The 22,414-nt window shown below is 62.2% G+C and overlaps 1 protein-coding gene across 1 annotated transcript in view; it reads right to left on the reverse strand.

Moving 5' to 3' along the window:
* Positions 1-22,414, reverse strand: part of CACNA1A (calcium voltage-gated channel subunit alpha1 A) — a 32,830-nt gene that overhangs the window by 3,928 nt on the left and 6,488 nt on the right. The window contains exons 4-44 of the mRNA XM_054294710.1: positions 21,790-21,881; positions 21,457-21,609; positions 20,656-20,843; positions 20,042-20,145; positions 19,521-19,636; positions 19,077-19,133; positions 18,875-18,964; positions 18,115-18,324; positions 17,321-17,433; positions 16,887-16,999; positions 16,332-16,463; positions 16,079-16,151; positions 15,838-15,955; positions 15,681-15,748; positions 15,470-15,576; positions 14,159-14,890; positions 13,536-13,897; positions 13,183-13,324; positions 12,959-13,088; positions 12,209-12,268; positions 12,017-12,123; positions 11,027-11,126; positions 10,386-10,546; positions 10,168-10,308; positions 9,712-9,913; positions 9,352-9,516; positions 8,740-8,850; positions 8,383-8,466; positions 8,168-8,284; positions 8,015-8,080; positions 7,790-7,890; positions 7,344-7,494; positions 6,803-6,930; positions 4,694-4,790; positions 2,969-3,074; positions 1,889-1,996; positions 1,712-1,812; positions 1,315-1,406; positions 931-1,069; positions 558-665; positions 90-125 (exon numbers count right to left, since the gene is read on the reverse strand). Of these exons, the coding sequence (XP_054150685.1) occupies positions 90-125; positions 558-665; positions 931-1,069; positions 1,315-1,406; positions 1,712-1,812; positions 1,889-1,996; positions 2,969-3,074; positions 4,694-4,790; positions 6,803-6,930; positions 7,344-7,494; positions 7,790-7,890; positions 8,015-8,080; positions 8,168-8,284; positions 8,383-8,466; positions 8,740-8,850; positions 9,352-9,516; positions 9,712-9,913; positions 10,168-10,308; positions 10,386-10,546; positions 11,027-11,126; positions 12,017-12,123; positions 12,209-12,268; positions 12,959-13,088; positions 13,183-13,324; positions 13,536-13,897; positions 14,159-14,890; positions 15,470-15,576; positions 15,681-15,748; positions 15,838-15,955; positions 16,079-16,151; positions 16,332-16,463; positions 16,887-16,999; positions 17,321-17,433; positions 18,115-18,324; positions 18,875-18,964; positions 19,077-19,133; positions 19,521-19,636; positions 20,042-20,145; positions 20,656-20,843; positions 21,457-21,609; positions 21,790-21,881 (5,581 nt within the window). The remainder of the gene's footprint in view (positions 1-89; positions 126-557; positions 666-930; positions 1,070-1,314; positions 1,407-1,711; positions 1,813-1,888; positions 1,997-2,968; positions 3,075-4,693; positions 4,791-6,802; positions 6,931-7,343; positions 7,495-7,789; positions 7,891-8,014; positions 8,081-8,167; positions 8,285-8,382; positions 8,467-8,739; positions 8,851-9,351; positions 9,517-9,711; positions 9,914-10,167; positions 10,309-10,385; positions 10,547-11,026; positions 11,127-12,016; positions 12,124-12,208; positions 12,269-12,958; positions 13,089-13,182; positions 13,325-13,535; positions 13,898-14,158; positions 14,891-15,469; positions 15,577-15,680; positions 15,749-15,837; positions 15,956-16,078; positions 16,152-16,331; positions 16,464-16,886; positions 17,000-17,320; positions 17,434-18,114; positions 18,325-18,874; positions 18,965-19,076; positions 19,134-19,520; positions 19,637-20,041; positions 20,146-20,655; positions 20,844-21,456; positions 21,610-21,789; positions 21,882-22,414) is intronic.

Genomic DNA, 22,414 nt, shown 5'->3' on the forward strand with positions numbered 1-22,414 from the left:
GGGGCTCGGGGGGGTCCGAGGAGGGGCAGGGGTCTCTGTCAGGGGTCGGGGGTCTCTCTCAGGGATGGGGGGTTTTGGGGGGTACCTACACTGAGGTTATTGCCTCGGGGTCGCACCTTCCTCCGCTGCCGGAGCCCAGGAGGAGCCGCAGGAGAGACAGAGAGCGCTGAGACCCTGGCCCGGGGGTCCCGGGGGGGTTTGGGGGGTCCGGGGGGTTCGGGGGGGGGCAGAGCAGCCAAGCAGCAGCAGCAGCGGGGGGGGGGGGCAGCAGCAATGAGCAGAGCAGCCACAGCGTCCCTGTCCCCGTCCTTGTCCCCAGGCCGGACATGCTGAGGGCGCGGGGACACTTTGGGGGTGTCCCCCCCTTACCTGTGTGTGTGTGTCCCCCTCCCCAAAAAGCGCCCCAGAAGCCCCCCCCAGCTGCCATGCTCATGCCCCACCCTGGACACCCCCGGGTGACACAGCTGTCCCCAAAGCCACCGTGAAAGCTGCGGGCGGGGGGGCGATGCCAGCCTGGGGGTGGCACCGGGCGCTGTCCCCTCTGTCCCCTCCCTCACCTGGGGGTCGGCGGGCAGGCGGGGCATGGAGGCGGCGCGGCCGTGCCCCTCCATGGGCAGGTAGTCACTGTCCGAGGGGTCCTTGGGCATCTCCCGCATCTCCACCAGCTGCGGGCGGGAGGGGCGCCGGGGAAACTGAGGCACGGCTGGGGGGGGGGCGAGACAGAACCCCCCCCGGGGACAGCGGGGGAGGGCAGGGGACATGGGGGATGATGGGGATGGGGATGAGGGGACACTTGGGGACACTCACGGGGTGACACCCGCGCTCAGCTGGGAATTGGGGCGGGGGGAACTGAAGGGAAACTGAGGCACGGCGGGGTGGGCGGCGCTCAGGGCACACGTGGGGACACACGGGGGGTGGCACCGGTCTCACCTGGGAGTTGGGGCGGCTGTTGGGGACATCGTCGGGGTGGCCCCGCTCGGGGCTCCAGGTGCCCGTCCTCTGGAACATCTCCTGCGCGCGCTGCGTCACCCACGAGTGGCTCTCCTTCATGTCACCGTCCCGCGCGGCCCTGGGGACAGCGGAGCGTGGGGACACCGAGGGGACACGCAGGGGACACACAGGGGACATGCAGGGGACACCACAGGGGACATGCAGGGGACACCGGGGACACTGTAGGGGACACTGGGGACACGCAGGGGACACCGCACGTGACACAGGGGACACGAGGGTGGCACTGGGGACACGAGGGTGGCACTGGGGACACTAGGGTGGCTCCAAAGGGGACACCGCAGGGGACACGAGGGTGGCACTTACGGCTCCGCCGCGGGCGCTGCATCCGGTCCCGGGGGTCCCTCCTGGGTGGGGGAGGGCGGCTCCATGCGCTGGAACATCAGCGGGGTCCGGTTCTGTGGGGACAAAGGGGACATTGGGGACACCAACGGTGACAGAGCAGAGCACAGGGCCAGCCTGCGGCCCTCGGTGGCTGCGAGGCAGCAGTGGGGACACTTTGGGGTGACAGGGAGGGGACAGCAAGGGACAGTGGCCGTGTCCCCACCTGCTCCTCGCGCATGGCCTGCAGCTTCGTGGCCTTGCTCTGCTGGTAGTACTCTATGTCCCCTGATGTCCCCGTGTCCCCATGTCCCACCATATCCCCCCATGTCCCTGGTGTCCCCATGCCCCCCGATGTCCCCGTGTCCCCGAGTGTCCTCACCTGCTCCTCGCGCATGGCCTGCAGCTTCTTGGCCTTGCTCTGCCGGTAGTACTCCATGATCATCATGGCCGCGTAGATCTTCCCCACCGTCAGGTCCGTGGCTGCGGGGACAGGGGGTCAGGGACAGCGGGGACAGCGCGGGGACAGCGCGGGGACAGGGACGGCGTGGCCCCTTACACTTGTGGGGGGTGACGAGCAGGTCCAGGTTTTTGGGGGACAGGTTGGGCCAGATGGCGATCATCTCCTTGCGCAGCTCCGCGTCCATCTGCTGCTTGTCGGCCCCGCCTGCAGGACACCGGGGACACCGGTGGGTGACACGGGTGACATGGGTGGCACAGGTGGCTCTGTGCCTCCTCAGGGACACGCAGTGACACCGGTGGGTGACACGGGTGGCTCTGCGCGTCCTCAGGGACACCCCGGCCTCCCCAGCCTCTTGGGGACACCCTCCGTGTACCCACCCCCATGTCCCCTTGTCTGCCGTGTCCCTTTTGTCTGCGCGTCCCCCGGTGTCCCCCATGTGGTGCCCATGTCCCCCCCGTGTCCCTGGTGTCCCCCTCCCACCATGTCCCCCAGTGTCCCCCGGTGTTCCCCATGTCCTCATGTCCCTTTATGCTGTCCGTGTCTCTTGTCCCCCCATGTCCCATGTCCCCCAGTGTCCTCATGCTCCCATATCCCCCGGCGTCCCCATGTTCCCCATGCCCCCTGGTGTCCCCATGTCCCTCCTGATGTCCCCCATGCCCCCCCATGTCCCCGGTGTCCCCCATGTCTCCCTGATGTCCCCTTGTCCCCCTGCTGTCCCTGGTGTCCCTGATGTCCTTGATGTCCCCATATCACCAGTGTCCCCATATCCCTCATATCCCCTGCTGTCCCCGGTGTCCCCCTGCTGTCCCCGCAGTGTCCCCCTGTCCCCTCACTGTCCCGGTGTTCCCCTGTCCCCCCGCTGTGTCCCCCCGCTGTGTCCCCCCACTGTGTCCGCCTTTGGCGATCTTGATGTCCCCATATCCCGCGCCGTCCCCCCGTCCCCTCAGTGTCCCCCTGTCCCCGGTGTCCCCCTGTCCGTGCCTTTGGCGATCTTGATGTCCCCATGTCACCAGTGTCCCCATATCCCCCATATCCCACATTGTCCCCATATCCCACGCTGTCCCCCCGTTGTCCCCGCAGTGTCCCCCTGTCCCCCGCTGTCCCCCTGTCCCAGTGGTGTCCCCGCAGTGTCCCCCTGTCCCCCGCTGTCCCCCGCTGTCCCCCCCCCGTCCGTGCCTTTGGCGATCTTGATGTCCAGGGCCGTTCGGATCAGGGCCATCAGGGTGGAGTTGAAGTGCACCGTGTTGTCGTCGGCCACGGGCAGGTCCATGCGGAGCAGCCGCTGCGGGGGGGAAACACCCCAAATTTGGGGAGGGGGCGTCAGCCGGCACCCCCCAACCCCCCCATCCCGAGGGGGAGGGGCTGGCGAGAAGGCGGGGGCGGCCCCGCCCAGCGGGCGGGGAAACTGAGGCACGACCGCCCCCCACCCCAAACTTCCCCCCGGCCTCCCGCCTTCTCCCCATTGTTTTTGGGGGGGGGGGCGCGGCCAAGCGGGACCCCCAAAAATGTTTTTTGGGGGGTGGGGGCGGCGCATGCGGCTCATGCAGCGGGTGGGGGAGGGGTCATTCCCAGTCCCATTCCGGGGATTTTTTTGGGGGGGTTTTGGTGCAATCCGGCATTTTTGGGGGTGGGGTTGGGAGGGGGGGGTCACACACGTGCGGGGGGGGGAGGGGTGGGGATGATTTTGCCAGGCCTCAGCCCCGCGCGCGGCCCCTCCCCCTCAGCCCCTCCCCCAAAAAACAGCGGCCCCTCCCCCCCCAACCCCCCCCCATGCAGCCCCGCGGGGGGGGGAGGGGCGGGGGGTGCAGAGCGAGCGGTGCCGGGGCGGGGGGGGAAACTGAGGCACGGATCCCCCTCCCCCCCCTCCATGCCCGACCCCCCCCCGACCTCCCCTCAAGATGCAGGACCGCCCCTCCCCCACCCCACGATGCAGCTGCGGAGCCCCCGCGGTTGGGGGGGGGTGGGGGGAGGGGCCGTGCAGCAGCCGGGGGGGGCCGGGGGGGCTCACTGAGGGGGGAGGGGGAGGGGCTGGGAGAGGAGGGGGGGTCCCCTAAAAATGGGGGGACCCCGGATATGGGGGGCTAGGGACCCCAAATTGGGGCTGGGGGGGACGTTGAGCCCTTTCAAGACCCCCCCAGTTTGAGGCTGGGGGTCTCCGTTCCAGGAGACCCCAAACTGGGGCTCTGGGGGGGGCTGGTTGAGCCCTTCGGGGGGGGCTCAAAAGGAGAAATTTGTGGGGGCTGAAATTGGGGCTGGGGGCACAGACCCCCACAAGGGACCCCCAATTTGGGGCTGCGGGGGTCTCATTGGTCCCTTCAAGGGGCCCCCAAATGGGGGCTCTGCGGGGGGGGTCACTGACCCCTTTTGGGGGGACCCCCAGTTTGGGGTTGGGGGGCTCTCACTGATCCCTTCCAGGAGACCCCAAATTGGGGCTGGGGGGGCTCTCATTGGTGCCTTTCAGGACCCCCTAATTAGGGGCTGGGGGTCTCTTGTTGGTCCCCTCAAGGAGACCCCAAACTGGGGCTTTGTGGGGGGGTCAATGATCCCTTCCAGGAGACCCCAAACTGGGGCTGGGGGCTCTCATTTTTCCATTCCCAGAGACCCCCAAAATGAAATCTCGGGGGGTCCTTTGAGGGGGGGGGTCCAGCTGAACCCCACAGGTGACCCCAAATCCCCTTTTGGGGTAATTTGGGGAGGGGTCCTGCTGGGGGGTGGGGGTGGGGGGGCGCATCTTACCCAGCCCATCCGGGGGGGGCTCAGCAGGGGCCGGCGGCCGCAGGAGGGAGAAAAAAAAACACCAAAAAAACCAAAAAAAAAACAACCCCAAAAAAGGCCCAAACTCCCCGCAAGTGGGGCCGGGGCTGGGGGGGCGCCCCCGGGGGGGCGGGGGGGTTATTCTACCTTATAGGCCACGCGGGGGGGGCAGCTGGTGCCCAGCCCCAGCGGCGGCGACATGTGCCGCAGCATTTCGTACATGTCGGCGAGGGTCAGGCGGCCCCTGGGGGCGAGAGAGGGGAGGGGGGGACACACCGGGGGGGTTACACGGGCGGGGGGCACGGGGGGGACGGCGGAGCACGAGGAGGAGGAGGAGAAGAAATTCTAAGAGGAAAAAATAAAATTTAGGGTGGGAGTTTAAAATTATAACAATAAAAAAATTGAATTAAAAAAATTTACATAAAAAATAAATTGTAAAATTAAAAAAAATTAAAAAATTAAATTGCAAAATTAAAAAAATTAATAAAAAATTAAATTGTAAAATTTAAAAAAAAATTAGGTTGGAAATTAAAAATAACACAAATAAAAAAACAAAAGAAACACCCCAAAAATTAATTTTAAAAAATTAAATTGGAAATTTTAAAAAAATTAATTAAAAAGGAAATTAAGTTGGAAATGTAAAACATGAAATTGGAAATTAAAAAAAAAATTAAAAATGAAATTGGAAATTTAAAAAAATCTTAAAAATTAAATTGGAAATTAAGAAAAAATTAAATTGGAAATTTAAAACAAAACAAAACAAATTAAATTTAAAAAGAATAAGAAATTAAATTGTAAATTTTAAAAAAAGCAACAAAAAAAGAAATTAAATTGCAAATTAAAAAAAATTTGAATGATTTTTAAAAAATTGAATAAACAAACAGATAATGATAAATAATTTATTAATAATGAATTGTTAATGGTAAATAATAAATAAATAAATAAAAATTTAAAAACAAAATAATTAAAAACTAAAACAATACATAACAAAATATTTAAAAATGAAATGATAATAAATAGTATTAAATAATAACATAATAAAGAATAATTAATCAAATAATTAAAATAATATAAATAATTAAAATTAAGATAGATAATGAATAAACATTAATAATTAATGATCAAAACCAACAGAACAATTCAACCAATGACCAAAGAAACCACAAAACCCAAACCAAGGCAAAGCAGAATTTCCCCTTCTGGCCCCACCCACGCTGGTTTGGGGGGGGGTTTGGGGGTGCCCCATGCCGGAGGGGCTGCAGGAAGCCGGGGGGGGTCTCCATGCCGGGGGGGGGGCTGTGTGACCATATACATGATATATACATTTATTGATATATATGATGTATATCCGGCGCCGGGAAGCGCATTCCAGCCCCAGGGGGGGGTTCGGGGGATTTTTTTTGGGTTTTTTTTTTTTGGGGAGGGGGCGAACCTTGCAGGCCACCCTATGGGGGCATTTCTTGCCCAGCCCCAGGGGGGGGGAGATCACGCGCAACAAACTGTACATGTCCCGGTAATGGATGCGCCCGCTGCAAGAGACAGAGGTTAGCGGGGGGCCTGGGCCCCCCCAAAACCGGGACACCCCCCCGGGAACCGGGACCCCCCCCCCCCCCAAAACCAGGACACCCCCCAAAAACTGGAACCCCCCCCAAACTGTACATGTCCCGGTAGTGGATGCGCCCGCTGCAAGAGACAGAGGTTAGCGGGGGGTCTGGGCCCCCCCAAAACCGGGACACCCCCCCGGACCTGGGATACCCCCCCTGAACCGGGATACCTCCCCAAAAACCGGGACCCCCCCAATTGTGCCTGTCCCGGTAGTGGATGTGCCCGCTGCAGGAGACACACGTTAATGGGGGGGGTTAAACCCCCCCCGCAAAACCAGGATACCCCCTCAAAAATCGGAACCCCCCCCAAACTGTCACTGCCCCCCCAAAAGTGTCCTTGTCCCCTCCGGGGGTCCTTACCAGGCCGCGGGGTCCTACCCGCATGTACTCATAGGGTCTGGGGGTGCCATTGTCCCCTCCGGGGGTGTCCGTGTCCCCCATTTGGGATCTGGAGGTGTCACTGTCCCCCCAGGGGTGTCCCTGTCCCCTGTGGGGGTGTCGCCGTGCCCCCCCTGGGGGTCCTTACCATGCGGCCGGATTGTACTTGGCCCAGACCCACACGTACCCATGGGGTCTGGGGGTGTCACTGTCCCCCATTTGGGGTCTGGGGGTGTCCCCGTGCCCCCCTGTGCCCCCCGCCGGGGGTCCTTACCATGCGGCCGGGTCGTACTCGGCCCAGACCCGCACGTACTCGTCCAGGTGGTGCGGGCCCAGGATGGAGGAGTCGCGGGTCAGGTACTCGAAGTTGTCCATGATCACGGCCACGAACAGGTTCAGCATCTGTGGGGGGTTTGGGCACAGTTTGGGGACATTTTGGGGACACTTTGGGGACGTTTTGGGGGGCGTTTATGGGACAGTTTGGGGGGACTTTAGGCAATGCTCTGGATCTGCTTGGAGGTGCAGTTTCAGGATGCTTTGGGGACATTTTGGGGACATTTTGGGGACAATTTGGGGACACTTTGTGGATGCTTTTGGGACACTTTGGGGTCACTTTGGGTGCGGCTTTGGGGCTGATTTGAGGCGCACTTGGGGGACAGTCTGGGGACAGTTTGGTGGCACTTTGGGGACACTTTGGGGACATTTTGAGAATGCTTTGGTGGCACTTTGTGAGCACTTTGGGGATGTTTTGGGAGCAATTTGGGGACTCTTTGAGGACACTTTGGGGACGTTTTGGGGACCCCCTGGGGGCTGACCAGGAAGGAGCAGAGGAAGATGAAGGACACGAAGTAGAAGTAGGCGAACTCGTTGCCGCACTCGTCCTCCTTGATGCCTGAGTTCTCGTCACACGGCTTCCCGCTGAGGCACGACAGCATGATCTCGTGCCACGCCTCCCCGGTGGCACTCCTGGCGACAAGGGACACCGGGTGACACGGGCACGGTGAGGGGGGACATGGCAGGGGGCCTGGCACAGAGAGGGGGGCACCAGTGGGGCACTGGGGGGCACTGGGATTACACCAGGGGATGTGGTGGAATGGCACTGGGTACCCAGGTGGCACTGGGGTGGCACTGGGATTACACCAGGTGACACTGGGGTGGCAGTGGCTGCCCAGGTGACACTGGGATGGCACCAGGTGACACTGAGGTTGCAGTGGGTACCCATGTGACACCAAGGTGCCACCCAGGTGCCATCGGGGCTCACCTGAAGAGCAGCATCAGCGCCTGGAAGAAGGTGCGGAAGTTGTTGTGCTGGGTGATGGCCGACTCGTCGTCCTCCTCCTCGATACCGATGTTCCCGAACACCTGGGGGGGGGTCCAGGGCACCTCAGGGGGGGCTGGGGGGGTCACCTGCTCTTGGGGGTGTCACCTACACCTGGGGGGTCTCACCTGCACCTGGAGGGTCTCACCTGCTCCAGCAGGGTCTCACCTGCATGCCGATGATGGCGTAGATGAAGAAGAGCATGGCGATGAGCAGGCACACATAGGGCAGGGCCTGGGGGCACAGCACGGGCGGTCACGGGGGGGGTCTGGGGGCGGCATTTTGGGGTGGGGGTGACATTTTTGGGGTGTTTGGGGTCACCTTGAAGGACTGCACGAAGGTCCAGAGCAGGATGCGGATGGTGTAGCCCTGGCGCAGCAGCTTGATGAGGCGCGCGGCGCGGAACAGCCGCAGGAAGCTCAGGTTGATGAAGTTGTTCTGGGGGGAAAACACCAAAAAAAAGGGGGTGAAGGGGATAAAGGGGACCTCAAAAATGGGGTCAGGGCAGGGGAGGGGTGGTGGGGGTCCCCACCTACCCCGAATTCTGTCACCAGGATGTCGGTGATGCTGCCCAGCACCGTCACGAAGTCAAAGATGTTCCAGGCGTCACGGAAATAATTCTGGGAAAGGGGGGAGGATGTGGGGTCCCCGATATTGGGGCACCCCTGGAATGGCCCCATAAACCTCGGAGTGACCCCACGCTGGAGCTCTGTACTCAGAATGAGCAGTGGCAGATCTGGGGGGCTCATCCCTTGAGGCCCTTGGGGTCCCCTGAGGTCCTTGGGACCCCCTGAGGTTTTTGGGTCCCCAACATTCCTGGGGTTCCCTGCTGTCTTGTCATCCCCCGTGTCCCCCGTGTCCCCAGGGTGCTCCGGGGGTCCCCCCAGCCCTACCAGGACCCCGAAGGCCATGATCTTGAGGAGACACTCGAGGGAGAAGAGGGAGGTGAAGACGTTGTTGAACATCTTGAGCACGTTCTCGTAGGTGTCCGAGGCGTCGTAGAACTGCGGGGACAGCGTGGGAGGGACCGTGGGGACAGAGGGACATGGTGGGGTGGCAGTGGGGACAGAGGGACATGGTGGGGTGGCAGTGGGGACAGGGGGACATGGCAGGGGACAGGGGGACAGAGGGACAGGGAACTTTCCTGGGTCCCAGGGGAACGGAGACAACTTCTGGGGGGGACAAGGACAGGTCCTGAGGTGCAGGACAAAGCTGAGCTCCAAGAATGGGTCCAGGGATGGTGAATTGTGGGGTCGGGGTGGGTCAGGGGGACAGGGACAGGTCCTGGGGGGACAGGGGACTTTCCTGGGTCCCAGGGATGCTTCTGGGGGGGACAGGGACAGGTCCTGGGGGTGACAGAGCTGCAGGACAGAGCTGAGCTCCAGGAACAGCTCCAGGACACAGAGCAGGACAAACCCCAGCACCAGAAGGACCAGGGGGGCTCAGGAGGGGTGACAACAACCCCTGGGGGTCCCCCCAGCCCCCCCAGCACCATCCCTGCCCACCTTCATCATGAGCACGATGGTGTTGAGGGCGATCATGGCCATGATGGTGTACTCGAAGGGAGGGGACACCACGAACTGCCACATGCGGTACTGGAAGCTCTGGCGGTTCTGGGGCATGTGGCGTGTCAGGGGCTTGGCGCTGATGGCAAAGTCGATGCAGGCCCTCTGCAAGGGTGGGGGGACACGGGGGGGTCACACACGTGGGGGTGTCACAAACCCCAGCAGGGACATGGGGGTGTCACTGACCCCAGTATGGACACGGGGGTGTCACCCATCCTGCTGCAGACATTGTCACCCACCCCAGCAGTGACACAGCAGTGTCACCCCCTCCCCGTGTCCCCCCCAGCCCCAGCCCCGCACCTCGTTCTTCTCCAGGCTGTACTCCTCCATCATCTTGTCCCCCTGCTCCTGGAAGGTGATGATGATCAAGGCCACGAAGATGTTGACGAAGAAGAAGGGGAACACCACGAAGTAGACCACGTAGAAGATGGACATCTCCATGCGGTACCCGGGGCTGGGCCCTTGGTTCTCGTACGTGGCGTCCACCGAGTGCTTCAGCACCCTGGGGGGGCACAGGGTTGGGGCTGGGGGGTCCAGGGGGTCCCCTCAGAGCCCTGGGGACACTGGGGTGACAGCAGGGGACACTGGGGTGGCGCTGGGTACCCAGGTGACACTGGGGTGACATGGGCTTTACACCAGGTGCTGTGCCAGGTTGGATTTGCAGCTGGGGTGTCCCTCTGCCCCTCCTGACCCCCCAAACCCCCACCATGCTCACTGCGGCCACCCTCCCGACCCCCAGACCCCCCCATTGCTCACTGCGGCCACCCCTCGCCGGTGGAGACGGTGAAGAGCGTCAGCAGCGCCCAGAGCACGTTGTCGTAGTGGAACTCGTACTTCTTCCACTCGCGCTTCTGCGCCTTCACCTCGTTGTCCTTCTCGTAGACCAGGTACTCCCCCCTGCGGGATGGCACGGAGCGAGGGGAGGTGGGCGAGGGCCGGGCAGGGGCCGGGGGTCCCGCCCGGCCGGGCTGTACCTGCAGTCCTTCTCAAACTCCTTGGACTCGTCCGTGCAGTAGAAGAACTTGCCCTTGAAGAGCTGCACGGCCACCACGGCGAAGATGAACATGAAGAGCATGTAGACGATGAGGATGTTGAGTACGTTCTTGAGGGAGTTCACCACGCAGTCGAACACGGCCTGCGGAGGATATGTTTTATTATATTGTATTAATTTTATTATGTCATTTTATGTTATATTAATTATATTTATTACATTACATTTTATTGCATATTATATTGTTATGTTATATTACATTATATTATTATATTACATAACATTATATTATTATATTACGTTACATTACGTTATATTACATTAATAGTGGATATATTAGATATTACATATTACATGTAATATATACTATGTATTATATATTTTATATTTTGTATTATACAATATTATGTATTGTATATGTTGTATATATGTTATGTTATATGTGATATATTATATATTATATATTATATATTATATATTATATATTATATATTATATATTATATATCATATATCATATATTATATGATCCCCACAGGGAATTTTTTTAAATCCCCACAAGGAATTTTTACAAAAACCCCGACCATGACCACCCCCTCCCCAAAATCCCCCTCCCCGAGCCCACCTTGAGCTTGGGCAGCCTCTTGATGGTCTTGAGGGGCCGCAGCACGCGCAGCACGCGCAGGGACTTGATGGTGTTGATGTCCTTCCCTTTGCTGCTGCCCCTGGGGAGGGGGCAAACGGGGGGCGTGAGACCCCTGATGTGACACCCCCCCCAAACTGCAGCAGGACCAGGGGTGGTCCCATCCCCCCTTTCCCTCCCCCTCCTTCCCTCCAAGCTGCGCCCCCCCCACCCCTCCGCCATGTTTGCCTGAGGAGGTTTTTATTGGGGAGGGGGCTCGGGGGTGGGAATTTGGGGAGGGGGAGCGAGGCACGAGCATGAGGAGAGGACGAGGACAGAAGGATGGAAGGAAGGAAGGAAGGACAGAGGGACGGAAGGATGGAAGGATGGACAGACGGACGAAGGCTGAAGGATTTACCGTGAGCTGCTCCTGTGGCGGAGGAGGCGGAGGAAGCGGAGAGACAAGGCACGGTCAGACAGAGCTACTCAGACTTTACTCACAGGATGCTCAGACTTTACTCAGGGAATGTTCAGACTTTACACAGAGGATGCTCAGACACTCAGGGGATGCTCAGACTTTACTCAGGGGATGCTCAGACACTCACGGGATGCTCAGACTCTACTCACAGGATGCTCAGACTTTACACAGGGGATTCTCACCCTTTACTTGGGGAATTCTCCCCCTTCCCTCGGGGGATGCTCCCCCTTTACTCAGAGGATTCTTACCGTATTCTCCCCCTTTACCTGGGGGATTCTCACCCTCTACTCGGGGCATTCTCCCCCTTTACTCAGAGGATTCTCACACCCACACGGGGACAGGGGCAGGACGGACACACGGATGCGGTGACAAACGTCAAAGCGACACCAGAGAGCGCTGGGGGGCCCTGGGGGGCCCGGGGGGGCATTGGTGGCCTGGGGGGTTGCTGGGGGGTCCCTGGGGGTCCCTGTGGGAGGCGCTCCCCCCCCGTGTCCCCCCCTCCCCCGGTCACTCACGTGAAGGCGAAGGCCACCAGGGCGCCGCTGACCACGATGAAATCCAGAATGTTCCACAGGTCCCGGAAGTAGGAGCCTTGGTGGAGCACCAGCCCCAGGTCCACCATCTGAGAGGGGGGGGGAGCGGTAAATGGGGGGGTCAGGGGGGTCCTGGGTGCCCCCCCCACCCTGCAGACCCCTCCCCACACTCACCTTGATCACCATCTCGAAGGTGAAGACCCCCGTGAAGACGTAATCGAAGTAACGCAGCACCTGGGGGGGGGGGGCAAGGTGGGACACCCCCACACCCTGGGACCCCTCCCAGAGACCCCCAGAGACCCCCAGAACCCCGGGACCCCCCCCATACGCACTTTATTCAGGGGGGGACTCACACAGAAACTGGGGAGGGGTCTCACGTTATTGCAGGGGGAAGAATTTGGGGAGGGGTTTCTCTCATGTTGTGGGGATCAACATTTGGGGAGGGGTCTCACACAGAATTTGGGGAGGGGTCTCGGAATTAGGGAAGGGGTCTCTCTCACATTGTTGCGGTAGGGGTCTCGGGGGAGTCAGAATTAGGGGAGGGGTCTCACGTTGTTGTGGGGGTCAGAATTAATTAGGGGAGAGGTCTGTCTCACATTGCTGCAGGGGGGTAGGGGTCTCAGTCAGTAATTTGGGGAGGGGTCTCACGTTGTTACAGGGTCGGTATTAATTAAGGGAGGGGTCTCAGTATTAATTTGGGGAGGGGTCTCTCTCACATTGTTGCAGGGGGGTAGGGGTCTCAGTAATTAGGGGAGGGGTCTCCTCACGTTGTTGCGTGGGGCGTTGGGCTGCACCGGGTTGTTGTGCGGGGGTCAGTAATTTGAGGAGGGGTCTCTCTCACGTTGTTGCAGGGTCAGTATTAATTAGGGGAGGGGGTCTCACGTTGTTACGGTGTCAGAATTAATTAGGGGAGGGGTGTCTCACGTTGTTGCGGGGGGCGTTGGGCTGCACGGGGTCCTCGGCCGCCAGCGCGATGCTGCTCATGGCGATCACCATGAGGATGCACATCTCGAAGTAGCGCAGGTTCACGATGTAGTGGCACAGCCGCCGGAACCTGCCCGGGGGGGGGCACGGGAAGGGGTGAGACCCCCTCCCCCCAGGACCCCCCGGGACCCCCCCAGACCCCCCAAAACCCGGGGGTTGCTCACGGGTTGGTGGTGGACAGGATGAACATGGAGCTGTAGGGCACCATGGGCTTGGGGCCGTTCTCGTCCTGCCCCTCGCCGTCCTCCTCCTTCTTCTCCTCCTCCTCCTTGCGGGGCAGCGGCTCGGGGTTGGCGTTCCTGTTCACTGCGGCATGGGGGGGCAGCGAAATCAGGGACCCCCCCAGGAGCCCCCAAATCCCCCCCCCAGGAGCCCCCAAATCCCCCCGAGGCCCCAAATGCCCCTGATCCCCTAAACCCCCCGGGCTCCCCGCACATCCCAGACCCTCCCCGACCCTCCCAGACCCCCCCAAATCTCCCCGGACACCCCCCAGACCCCCCAAACCCCCTCCCCGTACCTTGTACCAGGGCGTTGCTGGGGGGCGGCGGGAAGGGGGGGGGGATGTCCACGGCCGTGTGCTCGGGCCTGCCCCCCCCCGCCTTGGCGGGGTTGTTGGGGGGCTTGGGGCCCCCCCCCAGGCTGTTCTCGGGGGCGGGGGGCGCGGGGGGCGGCGGGCAGGGGGCGTGGTTGCCCACGGAGGGGGCGGGGGGCGGCGCGGCGGGCGGGGGGTCGGCGGTGGTCGTGGCCAGCTTGTTGTTCTTCATGTTGTCGATGTCCTCGGCCACGGAGGGGGGGTCCCCGCGGCGCCCCAAATCCTGCTGGATGGGCCGCGTGGTGGAGAGCGTGGGGCCCGACGGGGCCGGGGGCGGCTGCGGGTCCCTGCGTGGAGAGGAGGGGAGGGGGCGTCAGAGGGGACCCCCCCGGAACCCCCAGAACCCCCCAGGGAGGCAGGAACGGCTGGAGATGCTCGGTTCTGTCTGGACATCCGGAGCGGTCCTGCCCTGGTGGTCCTGGGGGGCTCTGGGGGGATTCTGGGGGGGCTCTGTGGAGTTCTGGAGTGGCTCTGGGGGATCCTGGAGTTCTGGGGAGTCCTGGGGCGTCTCTGGGGGGGTCTCTGGGGGTCCCTCCCGCCCCGCTCACCTCCTCCGGCGGTGCCGCCGCTCCCGCTCGTCCCTCCTGCCCTCTCCGTCGTAGCCCGGGGGAGCCGCCCCGTGCCGGTGCCGCCGCCGCCGCTCGCCGTCCCCGTGGTGCTCCCCGTCCCCGTCCGCCCTCGGCGCTCTGCCCCCTTCCCGGTGCCGCGGCCGCCGCTCGGGGGGGATCCTCCCGCCCTCCTCGCCCTCCTCGGGCGCTCTCCGGTGCCCGCGGTGCCTCCGGTGCTCCCGCTCGGGCGGGGACCCCGCGCGTCCCTCCCGGCTCCGGTGCCGCGCCTTGGGCCGCTCTCCGTCCCCGTACCCGCGCTCCTGGCTGGGCTCCCGCTCCGGTTCGCGGCTGCCGCTGCGGGGCCGGCGGCTGCCGGGGGGCGCCGGGGCCGGCTCCGGGGGCCGCGGGCCGTGCTCGGGGTAGCGCTGCTGCCGCCGCAGCTCCTCGGGCCGCAGCGACCCGAAGCGGGGCTCGGCCGGCGGCGGCTCCCCGGGCCGCGTCTTGTTGGTGTTGTTGTTGCGGTTCTCCTGCGGGTCCACCACCAGCGGCCGGTCCAGGTGCGTCTTCATGTCCGGGCGCAGGTGGCGAGCGTAGGGAACCTTCCAGCGCTCCTCGGGGTCCAGCTCGCTGTACAGCGCCTCGCGGCTCGCCAGCAGGTTCTGCTTGCGCAGCTCGCTCGTGCGCTGCTCCCACACCGACTTGGAGGATTTCTGGTTCTTCTGCTGCTCCTTCCTGCGGAATCGGGGGTCCCGGGGGGTGGGATTGGGGCGGGAGGGGTCGGGGCGAGGGTGGGGTGGAGGAGAGGGTGGGTCTGGGATGGAGGTGAAGGTGGGGATGGGATGGAGCCAGGGAGGATCCGGGGTGGGGATGGGATGGAGCTGAGATCAATCCGCACATGGAGCTGAGATGGATCTGCAGATGGATCTGGGATGGAGCCGAGATCAATCCACACATGGAGCTGGGATGAAGCCAGGATGGAGCCCAGGAAGGAGCTGGGACAGAGCTGGGATGGAGCTGAGGAAGGAGCCAGGATGGAGCCGGGGTGGATCCGGGGATGCCACTGAGGCAGGACTCAGGATGGACCCGAGGACAGAGCCCAGGTGGGTCCAGCCTGGCTCTGGGATGGATTTGGGGATTTTTGGGGCCAGGGATGGAGCCCAGGTGGGTCCAGCCTGGCTCTGGGATGGATTTGGGGATTTTTGGGGCCAGGGACGGAGCCCAGGTGGGTCCAGCCTGGCTCTGGGGTGGCTTTGGGGATTTTTGGACCCGAGGACAGACCCGGGGCGATCCCGGCAGGCTGGGGACACTCACATGGTCACGGACATGTTGGCCGCAGACAGCGGGCTGACCTCAGCCACCTCCTTGGCCTTCTGCAGCGCCAGCTTCTGGTTGGCGGCTTCCTCCTCCTCCTGCTCATCCTGCACAGCCCCAGCACCACGTCCAGCCTGGCTCTGAGCCCCCCAGACCCCCAAAAACACCCCCAGAACCCCCCAGGACCCCCCAAAACCCCCAGGCCCCTGACCTTGGTGAGCTCCTGCGCGTTGGCCAAGTTGTCCACGGCGATGGCCAAGAAGACGTTCAGGAGCGTGTCTGGCACTCGAGTCAAGGCAAAAAAAGGGGGCCAGGACCCCCCTCCCCTCCCCGAGCCCCCCCAGGACCCCCGGGGACCCCCGGGATACAATTTCCAAAGAGGGTGAGGACGATGAAGTAGACGGAGAAGACCATGCCGCCCTTGACGCCGCCCTGAGATTTGATGCCGTCGTACATCACCGCGTTCCAATCTTCGCCCGTCAGGATCTGGGGGGGGGGGACAGAGCGGCCCTGGGGGGCAGCGGGGACCCCTCCCCACCTGGAGAGACCCCCACACACACCTGGAGAGACCCCCACCCCCCCATCGCCTGGGGAAGGGGCGGGGCATACCTGGAACACCGTCATTATTGCTGCTGGGAAAGTGTCGAAATTGGTGGGAGGGGTCCCGTCGTCAAAATTGAACCTGGGGGGGTGGGGGGAGGATTTGGGGAGGGGGGGGCAGCAGTGGGAGCCCCACCTGCAGCAGGTGCCCCCCCCCCAAAAAGCAGGGGGGCACAAAGGGGGGCACAGAGACACCCCCCAATGTGGGGGGACATCCCGGGGGTCCCCATGCCCTGGTTTGGGGGGGGGTCGGGTCACTCACTGTCCCCCGAAGAGCTGCATCCCCAAAAGGGCGAAGACTACGATGAAGAGGAAGAGGAGGAAGAGGAGGCTGATGATGGATTTCATGGAGTTGAGCAGGGACACCACCAGGTTCCGCAGGGAAGCCCAGTACCTGCGGGGACAGCACGGGGCTGTGGGGACACCGGGGACATCGGGGACATGGGGGTGACAACAGGGACACAGGGAACCTGCGGGAACAGCACAGGGCTGTGGGGACACCGGGGGACACTGAGGGGACAATGGGGACACTGGAGACACCAGGGACATTGGGGGGACAACAGGGACACGGGGAACCTGCGGGGACAGCGGCAGGCTGTGGAGACACCAGGGGACACCGGGGACATTGGGGACAAGGGAGGGACACCAGGGGACATGGGGGACCTGTGGGGACAGTGATGGGCTGTGCGGACACCGGGGGATACTGTGAGACATGGGGGACACGGAGGGGACATGGAGGGGACATGGGGGGGACACGGGGAACACACAGGGGACACGGAGGGGACTCAGAAGGGACACGGGGGCCGTCGGGGCTCACTTGGTGACTTTGAAGATGCGCAGTAACCTGAGAGCTCGCAGCACGCTGATCCCAAAGGAAGTTCCCGGCTTCACAACGGCCCAGATCACCTCGAAGATGCTGCCGATGATAACCTGGGGGGCAACGGTGGGACGGGGGACCCCCGGCGCCTCCTGGAGCCCAGATCCCCTCCCGGATCCCAAATCCCAGATCCCCTTCCGGATCCCAAATCCCAAATCCCACCACAGATCCCCTCCCGGATCCCAAATCTCATCCCATAGCAGATCCCAGATCCTATCTCATCATCTCCTGGATCCCAGATCCCATCCTAGATCCCATCCCATGGATCCCATGGATCCCATGGATCCCAAATCCCCAATCCCAAATTCCCTGGATCCCCTGAATCCCAGATCCCCGATCCCAAATCCCAGCTCCTAAACCCCCGTGGCACTCACGGCGCAGTCGAAGCAGTTGAAGGACGAGTGGAAGTAAGGCCGCGTCCCCAGCCCGTACATTTTTATAAACATTTCGGACATAAAGAGTCCCAAGAAAATGAATTCTGCATAGTCTGGGGGGGAGGAGGGGGGGCAGAGCTCAGGGGGGCTCCTCTGGGACCCCCAGCCCCCCTCATGTCCCCAGTGTCCCCCTCCAGGACCCCCAGGGGTCTCCTGGGCTAGGGAACCCCAGAATGGGGGGGGGTCCCAAAAATGAGGGGAGGTCCCAGGAGCTGGAGGGGTTCAGGGGGGTCTGGGGGGTGTCTGGGGGGTCTTAGAATGGATTTGGGGGGTCTTAGGAGGTCTCTGGGGGTCTTGGAGGGGATTTGAGTTCTCCAGAGGGGATTTGGGGGTCTCTGAGGAGCTCAGGGGGCTCTGGGGGTCACGGGGAATAATAGGAGGATCTCAGGGGAATTTGGGGGGTCCCGTGACTCACAGAGGAAGTCGGAAAGCCAATCTGGCTGGTTGTAGTGAACGACAGCGACACACAGGGTGTTGGGGGGCACTGGGGATCTCAGGGGGTCTCTGGGGGTCTCAGGGGATTTGGGGGAGGTCCCAGAGGAATTTGGGGGTGATTTTGGGGGTCCCGGGGGTCCCGTGACTCACAGAGGAAGTCGAAAAGCCAATCTGGCTGGTTGTGGTGAACGACAGCAACACACAGGGTGTTGGGGGGCACTGGGGGGATTTGGGAGCTCTGGGTGGGTTTGGGGGTCCCAGGATGATTTGGGGAGGGTCCCGGGGGTCCCGTGACTCACAGAGGAAGTCGGAAAGCCAATCTGGCTGGTCGTAGTGAACGATAGCAACACACAGGGTGTTGAGCGCTACCAGACTGAGCACGGTCCAGTAGAAGGCCTGAGTTTTCACCATGCGCCGGATGTGGAAGCGCACGCGCCGCTCCCGCCGCTGCAGGAACGAGGCGTTCTCCAGCTTGGCACTTTTGAGGCTGGCACGGGCGAAGGGGGACCCTGCGGGCACCCCCCGGGGTGGGTGTCACCTTGGGGTGTCACTGTGTCACCCACCATCCCCCAAAAACCATCACCATGTCATCTTGGGGTGTTCCATTATCATCTCAGGGTGCGTCTGTGTCAGCTGTGTCACCTTGGGGTGTCAGGTGTCACCTGTGTCACCCGTCCACCCCCCAAAAACCATCCCTGTGTCACCCTCAATGCCCCCATTGTCACCCACCCATGTTGGCGATGTCCCCACGCTGTCCCCATGCTGCCACCCTTGATGTCCCCATGCTGTCCCCAATATCCCCCCACTGTCATCTACCCGTGTTAACGATGTCCCCCCATTGTCACCCATCCATGTTGGCAATGCACCCCATCTATCCCCATGGTGTCCCCTCATTGTCACCCACCCATGTTGGCGATGTCCCCATGGTGCCACCCTTGATGTCCCCATGGTGTCCCCGTTGTCACCCACCCATGTTGGTGATGTCCCCCAGCTGTTCCCCATGGTGTCCGCATGCTGTCCCCATGGTGCCACCCCCATTGTCACCCTGTTGTCACCTACCCATGTTGGCGATGTCCCCCAGCTGCTCCTCGCCCTCTTCGGGGCTCAGCAGGTCCGTCTTGCTCCTCTTGCTGGTGGCCCTCCGGAGAGCTCCCGCAGGGGGGGCACGGGGGGGGGCGTCACCCGGGGGGTCCCAGAGGGGTCCCGGAGGTCCCAAAGGGGTCCCAAAGGGGTACCGGGGAGGGGAGGGGGCTGCACTTACCATCGAAGGGGCGCCGGGGCTCGGCCTCGGGTTCGTCCTCGGCCAGGATCACCTCTTCTGAGGGAACGTGGGGGGCTCAGGGGGGCTCGGGGGGGCTCGAGGGATGATTTGGAGGGATTTCAAGGGGCTTTGGGGGGGTTTTGGGGGGTGGGGGTCTTTGGGAAGCACTGGAGAGCACCGGGGGGATTTGAGGGGATTTTCAGGAGCCTGGGGGCGGGGGGGGGTTTGTGGGGCTCAGGGGGGTTTTAGGGGGATTTTGGGGGGCTCAGGGAAGGTTCAGGGGGGATTTTGGGGGCTTTGAGTTTGAGGGAACTTGGAGCATTTTGGGAAGGGATTTCCAGGGGATTTGGGATCGTGCAAAGTTTTGGGGTGGGGTTATGAGGTGGGGGGTGTTTTGGGGAGGGGTCTCAAAGGGTATTTTTGGGGGGTGGTCCCGACCCTCACCCGCCTTGGAGATCCACTCCATGTATCCGTTGAGCTCCCGCTCGATTTGCTGCTGCCGCCGCAGCTTCAGGAACGCCCGGCGGTTCTCCACCCGCTCCCGCTCTTTGGCAAACTCCCTGCAGACCCCTCCCCAAATTCAGCACTGGCCGGGACCCCCCAAACCCCTCAGAGCCCCCCCAGACCTCCTTTAGCCCCCCTGAGCCCCCCAAAACCCCCCTGATTCCCTGAGAGCCTGGCAGTTCTCTACCCGCTCCCGCTCTTTGGCAAACTCCCTGCAGACCCCTACCTGAATTCAGCTCCGGTCGGGACCCCCCCCACAAATCCCCCTGAGACCCCCAAACCCCCTCCAAATTCCCCAAAGCCCCCCTGAGCCTCCCAAATCTCCTCAAAACCCCCCCAAACCTCCCCCGAGCCCCTCCCAAAGCCCCTCCAGAGCCCCCAAATCCCAAGACCCCTCCCCAAATTCAGCCACGTCCCCAAAGCCCCCCTGAGCCCCCCGAGAACCCCCCCGAGGCTCTGACCCGGACAGGACCCCCAGCACGAGGTTGAGCATAAAAAAGGAGCCGATGATGATGAGGGGGATGAAGTAGAGCCAGTTCCAAGTGTTCCCTGAGGCGTCGTTGCTCTGGGGAGGGGGGACACGGGAAATTGGGGGGGTCCCAAAATTGAGGGGAACCCAAAAATTGGGAAGTCACATGAACCAGGGGTGGGGATGAGAAATTGAGGGGTGGTCCCAAAAATTGGGGGGGATTCGTGAGCAGGCAGGGACACGGGGGGGACCGGGAGACACCGAGCGGGCACCGAGCGGGCACCGAGCAGCATCGGACGGGCATCAGCAGCACCGGACAGCCTCAGGCAGGCACCAGGCAGGGAAAGGAGGGCACCGGGAGACACCGGGTGGCACCGGACGGGCACCAGGTGGCGCCGGGCAGGCACCGGGCGGGCATCGGATGGGAAAAGGTGCACACCGGGAGGCACCGGGAAGCACCGGGGGGACACCGGGCAGCACCGGACGGCATCGGGCAGGGAAAGGAGCACACCGGGAGGCACCAGGCAGCACCGGATGGGCCCCGGGAGGCACCGGACGGGCACCGGGCGGGGAAAGGAGCACCCCGGGAGCCGCGGCGGCGCTCACATAGTAGAGGAGGTCGGTCCAGCCTTCCATGGTGATGCACTGGAAGACGGTGAGCACGGCGAAGAGGATGTTGTCGAACTGCGTGATGCCGTAGTTGGGCCCCTCCCAGTACTTCTTGCACTTGGTGCCGTTGGGGCAGATCCGCGCCGGCTCGTCCGTCCCGCACGGGACCTCCACCTTGATCTCGTCTGGGCACGGCATTGGGGTCTGAACACCCCCCGGTACCCCCAGATCCCCCAGGTATCCCCAGAACCCCCCCGGTACCCCCAGGACCCCCCCAAAAATGTTCCCGGAACCCCCCCGTGTCCCAAGACCATCCCCCGTGTCCCCAGGAATCCCTCATGACCCCAGACCCCCCCTCGGTGTCCCCAGGACCCCCTCATATCCCCAGACGCCCCCCTTTGTCCCCAGGACCCCCCCACGAGCCAGGGCACGGCCAGAAATAACAGCGGCCAATTAACGGCCAATTAATTAACGGCCTCATCAAGGGACAGCCTCAATTAGGACGCTCCAAAAGCAGCTCCGACCACAGCCCAGGGGGATTTGGGGTTTTGGGTGGTTTTTGGGGGCCCTGGGGTGGTTTAGGGGATTTAGGGTGGTTTTAGGGGACACCCAGGGCTTGTAGGTGATTTGGGGTGGTTTAGGGGGTTTGTGGGTGTTTTTTGGGGTGTTTTTAGGGGAGTTTAGGTGATTTGGAGGCTGGTTTTTGGCAGTTTTTTGGGGTATTTTTGGGGTGGTTTTTGGGGTATTTTTGGGCTGTTTTAGGTGATTCGGGGGCTGTTTTTAGGGCTGTCACCCCACCTGTGACCAGGTCGAAGCAGGTGGTGTGGAATTTGCCCATGTAGAACTCCAGGCCGATGATGGCGAAGATGAGGATCGCGAAGAAGAGCAGGAGCCCGATCTGCAGCAGCGGGATCATCGCCTTCATGATGGACTTCAGCACCACCTGCAGACCTGAGAGAGGATTTGGGGGCGTTTTTGGGGGGGCTCCAGGGGATTTGGGGAGGAGGGGGTGGGATATTAGAAGGGGTTTAGGGGGCTTGGATGGCATTTGAGGGATTTGGCAGGCCCTGATCACCCAGGAGCCCCCCAGAGAACCCCCCCCCAGGACCACCCCAAAGCCCCCAGACTCACTTGGGATCCCCGAGACCAGCTTGAGGGGCCGCAGCACGCGCACGGCCCGCAGCGTCCGCAGGTCGAACTGGGAGCCCACCGAGGCCAGGATGCTGCGGGGAGGGGGACAGGGCTTGGTGGCCACGGGGACCCCAAATGGGGACCCCAAATGGGCTACCGGGACCACCGAGAGGGGCTACAGACAGTGAAATACCCCAGGGACCCCCAAATGGGGCACAGGGGCTACCGGGAGTGGCCACAGCCACTGACATGTCCCATAGTGTCCAGGGACCCCCAAACGGGGCACCGGGGCTACTGAGAGGGGCCACAAACACTGAGACATCCCAGGGACCCCCAAACGGGGCATTGTGGCCACCACGGGCCACCATGAGCCCGTGGCCACCTCGTCACAGCTGTCACAAGCCCCCGTGTCCTTGTCACACGGCCACCAGCCCCCGGCCACCGTGAGCCCGTGGCTGCCACGAGCTCCCCCAAATCTTCGTCACACGGCCACCCTGAGCCTCCGCTCGTGTCCTTGTCACACGGCCACAGGCCCGTGGCTGCCACGAGCCCCCCCAAATCTGCCACAAAGCCACCAGCCCCACCGTGTCCCTGTCACACCACCACGAGCCCCAGGGCACCACGA

The sequence above is a fragment of the Melozone crissalis genome, unplaced genomic scaffold, assembly GCF_028551555.1.
Source record: "Melozone crissalis strain CALT ecotype California unplaced genomic scaffold, PUWL_Pcris_2 ptg000317l_1, whole genome shotgun sequence".
Taxonomy (NCBI): domain Eukaryota; kingdom Metazoa; phylum Chordata; class Aves; order Passeriformes; family Passerellidae; genus Melozone; species Melozone crissalis.